This window comes from Rissa tridactyla, chromosome Z (genome assembly GCF_028500815.1).
Source record: "Rissa tridactyla isolate bRisTri1 chromosome Z, bRisTri1.patW.cur.20221130, whole genome shotgun sequence".
Lineage (NCBI taxonomy): Eukaryota > Metazoa > Chordata > Aves > Charadriiformes > Laridae > Rissa > Rissa tridactyla.
The window spans coordinates 83,584,657-83,599,508 of record NC_071497.1 but is presented as its reverse complement, the minus strand read 5'-3'; the positions used below and the strand labels follow the sequence as shown (position 1 = coordinate 83,599,508).

At 42.4% G+C, this 14,852-nt stretch overlaps 1 protein-coding gene across 8 annotated transcripts in view; it reads left to right on the top strand.

Annotated features, from left to right (window-relative positions):
- Positions 1-480: 480 nt before the first annotated feature.
- Positions 481-14,852, top strand: part of LOC128902659 (E3 SUMO-protein ligase PIAS2-like) — a 31,776-nt gene continuing 17,404 nt past the window's right edge. For 7 of the 8 annotated variants that reach the window (XR_008463852.1, XR_008463851.1, XR_008463853.1 and 4 more), the window contains exons 1-5: positions 481-604; positions 8,977-9,451; positions 12,633-12,717; positions 13,349-13,399; positions 13,526-13,628. Coding sequence is in view for 4 of the 8 variants with exons in the window: in XM_054186023.1 (XP_054041998.1) it covers positions 581-604; positions 8,977-9,451; positions 12,633-12,717; positions 13,349-13,399; positions 13,526-13,628 (738 nt within the window). In the remaining 4 variants the exon portion in view is untranslated. The remainder of the gene's footprint in view (positions 605-8,976; positions 9,452-12,632; positions 12,718-13,348; positions 13,400-13,525; positions 13,629-14,852) is intronic. The other variant, XM_054186022.1, reaches the window with a different exon arrangement.

Here is a 14,852-nt window from a genome sequence, read left to right as displayed (position 1 = left end):
TTTTGTTTCATTTTTTATTAATAAAACGTGTCACGCCGTCATTATAACAAATTATGACAATGTTCTTGACAAGATGGATGAAACTAAGAAAGCTACCGCATCGCAGCGCGAGTCCAACCTCTTGCATGTAACAAGCTTCAATCGCAAGGCTGTATAATCTTCCGTTCTTTTTGGTGAATTTAATTCCGTTTAACCGCTGAGCGGGTATGCCCTCAGCGTTCTGGAGAGCGGTGGCCCTGGGGGTGCCGCTCCCTCCTCATGTCCCCGGAGTCCTTGGCCGCCCTGCCGGCACTGGAGCTGCCCCTTCCCCGCGGGTTTGGGCCTGCCCGGGACCCCGGGGGTCGGTGAGGGGTACGGCGGGCGGTACCGGTGGGTTTTTACCTCAGGATTTCCCTCGGGGCCTCCCCGCCGGGCGGAGAGGCGGCACCGGGAGGGTGGCGCGGTGCTTCCCCCGCGCCGTCTCGTTGGAGCCGCCCTCCCCCGTCACGTGCCGGGGGCGCGCACCGGGTGCACGATGGTGGTGGTGGCGGCGGCGGCAGCGGCGGGGCCCGGCGGCGGCGGCAGCAGCAGCGGGTAGAAAATGGCGGATTTCGAGGAGCTGCGGGTGAGGAGGCGGCGGGGGAGGCGCGGGACAAGATGTCGCCTGGCCGTTCTCGTTGTGGGAAGGGGTGGTGGCGTGTGTGTGTGTGTGGGGGTCGTTCACCCACCGCCCCCTCCCCCCGGCCTTTCCTCACGGGGAGCCCCCGCCGCGCACCTCGGTGCGTGTCGGGGGCGGGGGGGCGGTGAGCTGCCGGCGCCTCTCGCTGAGGCGGCGGCCCGTAACGGTCGCCCGGAAACCGGCGGGGCCCCGCGGCCGCCTGCGCCTTCCCCGAGGAGAGGAAGAGGGGCCGGCCTGGAACGCGGGAGCCTGAGGAAAACCTTCCCTGTCACTGCCCTGGGACGGGACGGGGGGCTCGGGGAGCCCGTTTTCCATCCCCGCCGGGTGGCTTGTGCTGGTGGCGGGGTGCGCTCACCCCCCTCCCCGGTTCCCGACATCTTAAAAGCCGTTTTGGTTGCCTGCGGCCCGACCTGGCGAGAAGCCGGGCCCCGGCCCGCTGCCGGAGGGTCGCACGGCGGGGCTCCGCGCCCTCGGGAGCACCATTACTGCCCGCTGAGGGGAGAATGCCCAGTAACTACCCCATTTTTGAGAATGCTAATAATTATTGAATCTTCTGACAATTCATTAACAGTTTTCTCACCGGGAAAGCTATGCCTCTGAAGCGTGAAATCCAGTTTTTCTTTTCAGACCTGTTTTGTCTTCGATTGAATGCCTTTTATATTGCACTTGCGGACTTCCTGTAACAGATTTTTCGGGGGGGGCTGTGTGGCCTTTTGTATTTTAAGGTGTGTGCACAAAGAGCTGACTACATCGTTTTTGTTTTTCCTCATGTCTCTTGAACAGTCTGTTGAGTATCTTTGTTCGGAAGGAGAATGTCTTTCTGCAGCATCCACACCTGCAGAAGTGCTGCCGAGGGAATACTACATGCACACCGACACCCCCCCCGACTTTTCTACAAAAGGAATAAAAGCCAGTTAAATAGGAACTACTGTGAGTTAGGCTTTAGTGTAGAGAAAGGTCTGATGGGCTGTACTGACAGTAGTCTGACCAACAGTGGGAAATATGCTGCAATCGCCAGAGAATTTCCTACACTAAGGCTTCTTCCAGCACTAACACCGCGCGGGTTGGAGTGGCTGTAGGGTAGCTGAGGAACTCGGTTATAAAAAATGCCATGGAAAGAACTGAGTTTCTTTATTTGAGGACAACAGTGCTCTATCTCAGACTTAGGTTTGAGAAGGGTTAGCTTTTTTTTTTTTCCCCCCTAAGTTAAACGTCGGGGGTTTTTTAACTTGTTTGTGTTTACATGTTTTCTTGTTTAGTGTCCTCACCCATTTTCAGCCCTCTTTCCAAGGTCTCTCAAAGGGTGTAGCTATGTAGGTAGCTAAACCCCCAGTATAAACTTTGTAGCAGAGATGACTCTTCTTTGTGTAGCTCCTCTTCCTTAGGCTTGAGCTATGGTCTGCATTTTCCAAAGCACTACAATCGCTTATCTAGATACGCGTAAGTATTGATAGACTTTGTCTGGGAATTGGGTACCTAAATACCTTTGAAATTATATACGCACCTGAGTTGCTTGCCACAAGTAATGCAGGAAGCATGGGGGGGGAAAAGGCAACTGGGTTTCAGGCCAACTACAGGACTGCTCTTTTGTCACTCAAAAGAATAGGTATCAGCAGTTTAAAAAAAATACTAGTCTGGAGAAATGTCTTTTGATGTTCTCATTCATCTTATTTCTAAACTGGGGTGCCTGTGAAATTAATCTGTTAGCCTGGAGCTTCTCTAAATGTTCAACATCCGGCTGATCATAATTAATGATCCATTTTGGGAAAGCTCTAGATAATTTTTGGAAGAGAACATAGTAAAGGCCTTGAAAACGTAAGGCAGTCTACTGTCTTGTCTCTTTTTTTTTTTTTTTTTTTTGAGAGGAGACATTTGAGTGTGTCTGCTTGAATACCAGACACTTGGTTTGCAGGTTTAAGTTTTTTTTCTTCAGACAACCAATTCTTCCTGCTTTTGGCCCAAGAAAAGAGACACCCCACCACCTCCAACAGATTTAATAAACTGACCTTTAGGAGTGATCTTAAACTGCTGCTTTATAGATTAATGTATGTGACGTTTTTATGGCATTATTGTTTGCTGCTCTCTTGTTGATTGCAATTTCCTGTAATATGTGATCTCTGCCTGCCTTATAAAAGGCCACTAGGGCAATTTGGAGAGTTGAATTTATTTTAGTAAATTGTTAAGGACTGGCTAAGGGCAGGAGGTCAGAGTTCTCCCTTAAATCCTGTTTTTGAGGGAAACATGCAGGGGCAGCATTTTTCTATTCTCAGGGCAAAGGATCATTTTGATATTTGTTAGTACCATCCCTGCCATCCTCTGGACCTTCAGAGTAGAACTTCTGGGGAGCAAGGGTTATAACCGAGAGGCTGGAGTGAAAGAAAACAAAGAAATTCAAACCTGCTGTTCCATCAGGCCTTTTGGAAATCTTCAGTTTATTGTTAAAGGATTCGGAAGTAGCCATAACCACAGTCACCTCTTTTCGAGGAAAAGGCTTACCCTTCCAGACCTTCAGATTAATTAATTAGTAGTGTTTATTGAATTCTGTAGGTTACCAGTTTCTGGAATATTAGGGAGCTGCTGAGATGTGGTGAGCACAACTGTATGTACGTTGTATTTTGAGCTACGGTTTCCAGACCTGCTGTTCACAGCTGTGTTTTTAAGCATGGCTCCTACCTTTATCCATAATCCTCACTCACGAGCAGCCTGATGAATGTCAAAGGGATTACACGGGCATAGGTGGACGTGGAACAGAAGTCAGCAGTCTGGTGTGGAGGCCAGAGATGGCATGTGAACACGTTTTTGAACAGAATTGGCCCAGGAGTGGAGAACTACAGCTCCTTCTGAGAGCCATCTGTGAGAAAACAATTCCAGTTCCCAACAAATTCTCAACTTGCTGAGATTTGGCTTGAAGCTAAGGTTTGCATCCCAGCAAAATACTGCAGTTAAGAGAATTGGTTATATATTATTACTTAAAGAACATCTCTTGGGTCCCCTAAGTTTCTGCTGGCATCCTGGCTCTGGAAACAAATAATACAGAGTGCACACTATGCTTGAAACATCGCACATCCCTAGTTTAGAAGAGAACAGCTTCAGTCTCATAGTTTGTATTGAATTGGGTTTTGAAGTAATGTGTTAGTTTCATCTTTATGAATAAAAAAAACAAACCCCAAACTATAGGCGAATGAATATGCCTGTGCCAAACCTAATTTGTGCGACACTACTGATCAGTTTCATGGCCATTGTGGAAAAAAGCGTCATTTTAATGAGACGAGATGGAAGTGTGCTCATATGTCCTGTGTGGAAGGGGAGATGACTGGAAAATCAGGGTTTATAGATGCTGAAAGTTAAGTCCTGCTTTTAATTTTTGCACTTGCACACCCAGTACTAAAGTCATGCAATTCAAATGTGAAAGAGCAATATGGTTCAGACACCATATTAAAACACAGAAATTGAAGTATCATTCCTGTATGTACTGGATCTCTCCTTCATACCAGACTTGCTGTCTTTCCGCTCATCTTGCTTTATTTTTCTGGTCTGAATGGACAGCATTTGCCTGTTTACCAGGTGAAGCAGTGCTTAGTGCAAAATTGTTAGCCATGGAGAAAACACTGACAGGTATTCTCACGTGTCCTCTTCAAGCTCATTGCAAAACGCTCTTTTGTATTCTGTTTTATTTTAGCTGTGTTAATAACATTGTATTGTATATGCTGACTAGTTGGGGGGGTTTGGGGTAGAAATCAAACTCTGTGTGTTGATCTGGGGTAAACTTAAAATGATGGGCAGAATGGATATTGAGAAGTTTCTGTTGGTGATGTAGTAGTGATCTTTAGGTTGCAATTAACATTGAGTGTATTAAATAAGATAACCTCTGATAAAATACTATTAATAACCTATGATAATACACTGTTGTATCTGTACATAATTCCTTTGCTCTTCCTAGATGCACAGTTGCTTTTTTGGACCAGTGAGGCTTATTGTGGTACCTTAGAAGTTTGTTGTATCTAGAATAATTAACAATTAATGATTGCACTGAGATATAGTGATGGGGAGAGGAAGGAGATAATGTAGTTTATGGTACTTAAAAACAAACTAAAAAAAGGCTGCAATGAAATGGTTCAAGCTTTGTTTTGAGCATCTTATGTGAAATGAACAGAAGTATTTGATTTAGGATTTTCGCTGTTATATTAAGTGCATGCAACTTTGAAGACTAATGCCTAATTTCAGAGCAAGGTTAGAGTTAGTCCAAAGAAAAAGCCCTGTAATACTGAGGACCTGATGGTCATGCTGGTTGCACCAACTGTTGTGTTCTTCAGAGCTGCTCTTAATGTGCTGTACTACTTAAGCAGATTTAATTAATGACATCTTCATTCTTTCCTAAGACTTGCAGTTTTTTTATCTATAGTTGTATCAGTTTCTAGAATATATGTATATTTGTATTTAGGGTCAGCGTAGACATCTTCAACCATCCACAGACACACGTTGCTCTTTTTTACCAGTATTATACACTTCTAGCCCACTATATATCAGCGCGTATGCAAATTTATTGCAAAAGATGTCATAAAGCTGCTTCTCTGCTGTAAGTGTCCAGAAAAGGGCTTAAAGTCAGGAGTGAGGATTTGTGGGGTTGGTCCATGGTGCGTCCCTTCCCTATATAGCCTTCAGAAAACATCCCAGTGGGGCTGAAGCAGAGCTCTCGGGTGGTGGAGGCTGACTAGGACTTCTGAATCGACTTGGATTGCTTCTGCAGGTTCAAGTGCAGGGTTCACCACCTGAGCAGTTGCGGTTGCCCTAGAAGCTACAGCCGTTGGTGTTTATTGTAGATGCATGTCAAGAATTTAACAGGCATTTTTGGTTACCTTCCATTTATATTATTTATTTATGTAAGTACAATGACTGTTAAAACTGCAGGTAGCCTTGGTGGGGGGGAGTGTGGAGAATCGCGTACCTCTTGTTTGAGAGAGGTGTTTGATCCTTTACTTTGCTCTGAAACGTGCCTACCCTTAATTTCAGCACTGCGTCTGCATTTTGTGGACTCCCTAACATCATCATCTCTGTGAAATGGATGCCATTCCAAATACACCTACGGCTTAATGCTTTAGAACAATATTTCTGCTTATGAATCATGGTCACTGTAGTTCAACAATAAGAAACAAAAAAACCCTGTGAAACTTCTTATGACCTTCAAGTATGAATTTCAGGGGGGAAAAATGTTTCTGGAATATGAAAGTACTTGAATTATCCAGTCTGATTTCTTTCCTTAAAGTTCTGTCAAACTACTCTTTGTGTTCATGGAGAAACATTAAAAGTAAAATGGCTTTGGTCTTCTGTGTTAAAAAAGCTTTTTATTGGGCTGTGCAGCTGTAAAGAACTTCTCTTAAGAGAAAATTGATGGCATTTACGTGACACAACTTGAATGTCTAATCTTAATTCAGTGATGTGAAAAGCATGTTAATAGCTAGGCTGCAGTCTTCTGCAATATTGCAGGAACCTCAGAAGAAAATAACTTGGTAGGGTTTGTTGGAAGTAATATCTGTCTTGCACCATGATTATAAATGCTCCTAAGCATATGTTATGCTTCCATAAAAACTTGGTGATTATAACAAGTGTCCACTTTGATATATCTGTAAATGGAGTAATAAGCTCAAATGTGTAGATCAGACTGGCTGCGTATTCGTGCGCGTTGTTCTTGTTGCCTTAAAGGGAATGTGGAATCAGCTTTAGGGGGAAAAATGTTGCGAAAGCCATTGTTTAATTAATTCCAGTAAAACTTACTTTTGCAAGACTTCTTTCAAAACCATACATTAGATTTTTGCGTTGATGGACAAAACCGTATTTTGTGTTTGGTTTTTTTTTTTACACTCCCAAGCATTTTTAATGGAGGTGCCAATTTAAAATCTTGCTGACTATGGTATTGAAGCCAGCCTGTGTCTTCTAATAAAATGAAATCTGTCTCGTAAGAGAATGCTAGTTTGTGGAATTTCCACATGAAATGTTAGCTGTTTCAAGGCATGAGTGACTGTACGTTTCACCTTGATTAACTTGCGGGAATGCACAGAAGGCAGCAGGCAGGGTAATAGTATTTTGCAATACATGCTTTTTCCTTAATCTCTGTGTAAAGGATTATTTTATTCATTTGCATTCTGATTATGGAATCCAGAATCATGCTTACTGCCTGCATCTGAAATAAAGGAGCTGACATTGCTATCAAGCTTATGCAGCTATCTATGGAAGCACGCAACATGAAGTTCTCAGTAAATTCTCGAATATCAGTATTATCTTTTAACGCTATTTCTCTTTTATGTGGCATGACTATAAAGCTGTTACAGTACTTCAAGCTATTTTTATGAATAGTGAAACACTTTATTTTTGTCACCCTTTTTAACTGTGAAACTAAGGAAAAGTAGCAGGGGGATGCCAGGTGGACGCTAACCTTCTCCAGCAGCTGTGAACTGGGTGGAGTTCTGTCTCTGTCTTTTCTTGTGTGGTTTTGCTGTTGAAAGAGGTTGCTGGGATGAAATAAAGGTGACATCTGCTGTTGGTCCCTTCTTCAGAAGGTAGGGTGAGACACTCAATGCCTCATGTGACACTGCTTTCACTGGCAGTTGCAAATTGTGTCCGTGGACGGGGCGTTGGGGGAATACCAGTTTGAAGACTGCTGGATTAGCTCCTTGATAGAAGCATCACCGTACCCAGACTGGCCGTCTGGAAACGTTAAAACTGGGTATCTGAAATAGGATAACCTCGTCCCCTCAACAATGAGGAAAGGGTGTGCCTGATGAGAGTCCTAACGTAGTGTTTTAGATGATTATTTTGATATGCATGAATAATGTGGCCCTTGAAAAGGCAGGTCCTGGCTCTTTGCTCCTGCTGTCTTGTAATGGCACAAGTTCAGTTTTTATCTGGCTCAGTTCCCTGATCTGTCTTACTGTAAAAAAAAAAAAAAAACAAAAACAAACCGAACAATTTTCTCAACGTTAAGGAGAGAATAGGGAGCAAGCAGCTAGAGGCACAGGGGGAGTTCAGACTTTTTTTTTTTTTTGGTGGCTGACTGCATGGTTGTAGCATTAAAACTTCAGCTGAGATCAGATCTGTGTTAGAATATGTGGGTGTAAACTCTGTAACTGTATAGTAGTTGCATCCCTTCTGAAATCAGTGCCCAAAGCTTTAAATATTGTATATTGGACTACTACTTGAAGTCAAACAATGCACTTCTGAACTGTTTTTAAAAAAATCTTTTATGGTCCCAGATGTCTACTACTTTGTACCTTCTGTTAGGGCCTTCATCTGCCAGTCCTTGAGTCTGGGGTTGGTACAGTACAGCAGTACAGATTGAAGTCAGATGTTCTTTCATCTTTTAAACTTAACCTCCTTGTTACGGTGGAAGAGTCCCACAAATAGGAAGTTGCTTAGAAGAATTCTGGACAATTTTATACCTCTGAAAAGAGAGCTTGCTCACAAAAATGTGAGATGATGCGCCTATGCTAAGTTACTTGTTTTTTAGTAATGGGGGCAGAAGGTCGCTTCACCTTGCATAGTGGGCTTTTTTATTTCTTTTTTATTTTTTAATGAGAATCTTTTTGCTTATGATATTCATAGTTCAATCCTCAGTCTTCTAAAACTAACTCTGATAATCAAGTAAATAGTATTATTTCCTTTAAAGACACCTTTTGGTGTCCCACGGTACCAGAATGTAATACAAAAAGGACAGGTAGTTTTCTGTGATGTTTTGGAAGAATCAGTTATGTTGGTTAAACAGTTCGTTCATATGATACAATTTATCTTGTTTAGAGTGTCCACCTTGCTGTGCCATTCTTTCAAGAGTGAACCCTGATGTGCCTGTCTCTGGGGAGCACTTTAAATGCACGCATGAACAAAATAAAGAGCGTTTCAGAATAAACTATGCATGACTTACAGTTGCTTATTCTATTTCTTAAAATGTATTGGAAGACAGATGATAATACTGATTAATCAAATTTCTTTTGTTTGTTTCATGAAGTGAGACGACTTTTTTTTTTTTTTTTAGACCTTGTGCTTCTGTGTGAATTTAAGAAAACACTGCATGGGTTGCATTAAGATGTTGTTGTTGGTTTTGAGTGTGAATACAATTAGAAGCCTTTGAAATCAAGAACACACCCAAACTCAACCTTCATCCTGGACACTTTGTTTCTTCGTTTTAAACTAACTATGCTCTTGTGTTGGGTAAAGGTATGGGTAGTACCTAAGATAACAAATGTGGAACTAGAATGATGGAAGCTCATAAGCTTCACGATGCTCAGAAACTTGGGGTTCACCTGTGGTTATCTCTCTCTTCTTTCTAGAATATGGTATCAAGCTTTCGTGTTTCTGAACTACAAGTGTTGTTGGGGTTTGCTGGACGTAATAAAAGCGGGCGGAAACATGACCTCCTGATGAGGGCACTGCACTTATTGAAGAGCGGCTGCAGCCCAGCAGTTCAGATAAAAATCCGAGAACTCTATAGGCGTCGGTACCCAAGGACGATTGAAGGACTTTCGGACTTATCGGCTATAAAACCTGCAGTTTTCAATTTGGACAATAGTTCCTCTCCTGTCGAGCCTGACCTGGCTGTTGCTGGCATTCACCCACTCCCTTCTACTTCGGTCACGCCTCAGTCTCCTTCCTCGCCTGTCAGTTCTGTGCTCCTCCAAGACACTAAGCCCCACTTTGAGATGCAGCAGCCATCCCCTCCGATTCCACCCGTTCATCCTGATGTTCAACTGAAAAGCCTCCCTTTTTACGATGTGCTTGATGTGCTCATAAAACCTACAAGTCTAGGTAAGTGTTTATTAGTTCTGCAGGTCACCTAATTCATGAAATAGGTGTTGCTCATGATAGTACTAAGTCCAGACTTAAATTGCTTTTTGCAGCTGGGAAAAGGTGGAAACTCCCTTTCCTTCTCGCTTCTGCCCTCGCCCTCTCTCCACCACCTGTCCCCAAAGACCACACTTCAGAAAATAGTGTTCTCTTCTGTAAATATGATATAAGATCTCTTATCTTTTGAATATTAAATAACAGAGTAGAATAGTTCAGTTGGAAAGTACCTACAATGATCATCTAACTGCCTGAGCACTTTAGGGCTGACTAAAAGTTAAAGAGTAATAGTAAAGGGCATTGTCCAAATACCTCTTAAAGATGGACAGGTCTGGGGCATTGACCATGTCTCTAGGAAGCCCCTTCTGGTGTTTGACCACCCTCTTGGTAAAGAAATGCTCCCTAATATCTACTTGGAACCTCCCCTTTTGGCTGAAGGATTTAGACCTGAAGTCTGCCTGGTACAAGTGAGGAACACATCTGTCAGCGCCAACAGGAAAAGGGCTTCAGGGTTGATAATTAATTAGTTGCAACAACATAAAGAGACCAAGTTCACTGGATTTGTTAGTTTATACTTATTTCACTGCAACCATTCTGCAGGTTCTCGCATCTCGCACTGAAATAGATACTTTGTGCAGCAAAGTTCAGTGTTGCATCAGATTAGTGAAGGCTTCTCAGCCTAGGGGTTGTTGCCGTACTGTATGTTAAAATGTAGAGTGGACCTTTGTCTTCCAAATAACCCGAAATCTCAGTTTAGCTTCCTCAAATGCCTCACTCTTAAACCTATTTAATTATTTGGAAATATGTTGTTTTCTGTCTTGAAACTCAACCTGTCTTACCTTACGTGGTAGAAAGCGTTCCCTAACTATTTAGTAATAATGTTTAGAAACACTTAGCATTTTGCAAGCTGTTTGTATCCTCTTAAATGTTTTAGTTTCTCAACTGATAATAGAGCCTTTTAGGCTGTGACTTGTACCTCTGTGAAGCATATACTGATGCTTGGTCATCCTCCACTACCTAAAGCAGCAAACATTACTAAGAATCGTTATTCACAATGCCTCTTGTCACTTCTCTTTGTGTCGCGATGCCCTGTTAGAGAAGAGTTTAATATCAAACCCATGTATTGGTACAACAGCTGCTGTGACATTGGGCAGCTCTGTGGCTTGTGCTCCCGTTAGATTTACAGAGATGTCAGTGCTACGATGTCCTGGCCAACTCCTGCTTACGTTCACTCTAAGTAGCTGTGTATCTTAACTAACTTCCTGAATTATTCTGTGTGATGGGACAACTGTTGGCTCATAGTTAGCCAGTCTAGTTGCCAGCCACATGGTTACTCTGTCCCATGTAATGCAGCGTGGGCTCCGCATTGTATTTCTGCTCTGCAGTTACCTTTTGTTTCCTGGTCAATGATATCTGGAGGTGGTGGCGATATGCTAGAAATTTCCCTAACAGCTGTTTTCCTCAGCTTTGGAAATGATCGTTTTTTGACGAAGGGAGGATGCTTCCTTAGGGTTGTCGCTATGTTATCGTTAGAGCTGTGTGTAAATTCCTCTTTCCCTTGAAGACTGCAGGGTCTTTGTTGCATGTTGCCTGGTTTTCACAGGAGTGAGGATTACTTAGTTCTGTAACATTTGGGTCCTTCTAGGACGTGGACGAGGGGGACAAGATTAAACTGAGTACTTGCTTGCCTTCAAACTTGTTCCAGAGCACAGTACTTGGAGGTGGTAGCAGCCAGAGCTACAACTCGGATCTGTGTGAGGAGGAGTGGGGAAATAAGATGTGAGGAATGGCTTGATGTACAAATTGGCCCATCTGATGTTGGAAGATATGAACATTGGCTGAAAATCAGTCTTAACGTGGATTCACAAGCATGTTTGCAAATGAGGCTTTATTTAAGATTTTTAGATTGATACGGGTAACTTGTAGGCCCACTTAGTAGACTTGGTGACTGGGACATGGAACAAAAAAGTTTGTTATGTTTGAGAATTAAGGATTTGGAAACCAAATTGGTCAGAGAGCTAGAGTATAGTCCACTGTGACTGTCTTAGAGGTGAGTGTAGGTACTCTTTTGCACTAATACGAGAACACGAGAGCAGGTGTAGATGTGGGCTTTAGTTTTAACCCACACTCAGTTCAGCAACAAAATATTTCCGTGATCTTTTAAACACATGCTTAAGTATTATTTTGAAACATAAAATGCTGTCTATGATGTGTGTGTGTGTGCACGTAAGTGCACAATGTAGCTGTTTTGAATTGTTTGAGGAACTCGATGTGTCTGTTTGCTCCACCTGGGTTCTATTTCATGTTTTGTATGTGTTTTCTGGGCACAGAGATTGTCTTCAATGAATCTCATGGTGTAAAAGAGAAACTAGCTCATCCAAATTTGCCTGGTTTAGCTGTGCTGGTTTTGCGATTGCTTTTGCTGTTTCTTTGAACTGTTGGACAAGTCCAGTCTACCTTTATTTCAGGTCAAGATTTCTAACTTTGCAAGTCGAAAGAAAGTAGAAAAGTAATGTGTACATACCATGAAACCTTAATACTAAAATATTACTGCATGCCGTCACTGACAGACAAGTAGGATTCTGACATGAAAGTTGTATGTATTTTTTTTTTTCTTCACTAAATGCTACTGAGGGGTAATTCACAGACTTGAAGTCTTCTCTGGTGTTAGGGGTTGTGCTCTCTCCCTTCCTCCCCAAAGGCTTAGTTACCTTTAGCTCTTTCTCAGTTGAGTCCAATTGGAATTCCAGCTGTCCATGAATAACTTCTGGGGCATGTTCTCTTCTTGTAGTACCTTAAAATAGTTGTAAACATCTTCTCTGTGGTACTCTTTTCACCAGGTATCCAGTGTTATGTTTTGTTGTGTGTTTGTTTGAACCTTTCTCCTGTGGGAGAAAGGATTATAACGTGGCTTGCCAAGCTGCTTTAGTATTGAAGTGTAATGTGATATTAAGGCAGCTGAATATAGTTGAATGAATGGTTTGTTCCATTGCTTTCCTGTTGACAGTTACATGCAGTTCAACCACAATTTGATTATATTAAGTGACTTGTGCCTTGTTCCAGGAAAAACTCAATTGCGGATCCTGTTTTAATCAATGACTTTAATCACCATGGTTTAACCTCTTTTGTTTCTCTTTTTTTCTAGTACAGAGCAGTATTCAGAGGTTCCAGGAGAAGTTTTTTATCTTTGCTTTAACACCTCAGCAGGTCAGAGAAATCTGTATTTCCAGGTAAGAAGAGAGGCTGTGGCATAGTGTAGGTAAACTTTTGCAAAATTTCAGGAGAAAGTGTGGATGTTTTGGTTCATTTTATGCCTCGCATAAGCTTGCAGATGCAGAGTGATGATCCTCACTGAAGTTACTCTGAGTTTATCTGTTCTGTTTTCTTCAGGAACCACTGTGCACAGAATTTGTGTGCAGTTGGGGTAAATCCTGCACCACTAAACAGTTAATAATTACTTGGTTCCAAATAATTGTGACTATTTAGAGAGGTGGTAAGCTTTTCTTCCCTGCATGTTTGCTGGCTGCAGGAATGGAAGGTTGCTTTTATCTTCCATCCCAGGGCTCATGTTGTTGCAAGACCTATGGTATAAGCCAAGAGAATTCATAGGGTTTTTTTCCTCTCTGGCAACATCATACTTTGTTACTATAAACTCTTGATAGAGGATGCTGATCCTAAAGCCCTGCTTAACTTGCAGGAGCTAAACAGCGATGTTGCTCCTAAAATTTGTTCATAGCTCAATAAAAGAAAAATAAGAGCAAAATTTAGTGATGTTGGGGCACGCGTGCCAGTTCTTTCTGCATATGACTGGAATATGAGATCTGCTGTCTGAATGTCTACTTCTTTTTTTCTTTGTCGCAGGGACTTCTTGCCAGGGGGCAGGAGAGATTACACAGTCCAAGTTCAGCTAAGGTACCTTTTTTGTAGTGTTCTCTAACAACTTCTTAATTGGCCAGCGTAACACAAGTCTAAATGTTTGTGGGGACACGTGAATGTGGTGACGCTTGAAAATGATGCTTTCTCTTTTTGGGGATATAGGTTATGCCTAGCAGAGACAAGCTGCCCTCAAGAAGATAATTACCCTAATAGTTTGTGTATTAAAGTAAATGGGAAGCTGTTTCCGTTGCCGGTAAGCTTGTTTGTACGTATTTGTGGCTTCTTTGTTACTTTTTGGAGTGTGTGTTTTTTCTGTAATGTTGGCTTGCTAAAACAATCAAGCTGCTTATTGTTATCACTCAAATTTCTCTATTTATTAATGTTAGGCGTACGGTTTGTACGTTTACTGTGTGAGATAGCCGTTATGACTCTTAATCATGTTACAGCCGCTGCGTGGATTAGTTGTGTTTTAGCCACCTAAACCAAGTTGGCAGTCATACGCTTTACTGGTTTCTGATGCTGCAAAAGTTAGTATGCAGGTAGGGTCACCTCAAGGCTTGAATATATACAAAAAGGGAAAAGCCCTCTCACTATTCCTGAAAAATCTCTGCGGTGGGTATCTGTATAATAGAACAGAGAGAAACTCTTCTGCGGCACATTCTGAAATAGTTCTAGAAGCTATAGAAGATGGAAAAAGTAGTATACAGAGGGTTTTTTTTCCAGCAGTGGGTTTGGGAAGATGCTGTGTGGAGAGAGGAGGTGTGAAACCTCCTTTTCAGAATGTTTGTCACGTTCTTGGCGTGTGAGATGTGTTGTCCTGTACCCTCCCTCCTGCCATATGCAACCACGGCTGCTTTTTTTGCCTCTGCTCAGCTTAAATGTGACTCTCGAGCTTCTCTTCCCCTTTATTTCTTTAGCCACTTCATCACTGTTCTTCTGTCTTCAGTGTGTAAGAGGATTTCTTTCCTATGTTTCCTGGTCATTTTTCTCTGCAAATGCCAGTTAAGTTCTCTGTGATAAACTTGAGGACTTTCTTCTTTCCTCTGCAGATTGTCTTCCTTTCTTTAAGCAACCCACCAAAAAGAATTGGGTCTGATGTTCTCCTGTGGACGTCAATGTCTGCTGACTCTTAGTCTTGCTAATACCGTTTACCCCCTACTAGAATAGGTTATGCCATCCATTTTATGTGTAACGTACGTCACAGTCATAGAAAAAATTGTTTGTAATCTCGGGTTCTTGCTTTGCTTTAGATCTAAACCCTAAGTTCTTCCTGTGCATCATGATTCTTTAATCTGTTCAGCAGAAACTTGAGAAAGTGAATAAATCACTATTGTCTTGGCAACTTCCTTTCCTCTCCTGAATGACAAATACAGTCTCAGTCTGAGTGCTCCTGCAAACGTTTCTTTGTTGGTGTGGTCACTGTCTGGATCCCTCTGGTGGTTCCTTTCTGTTGCAGGAAATGTAAGATAACTTCTTTGTTTCAAAGACC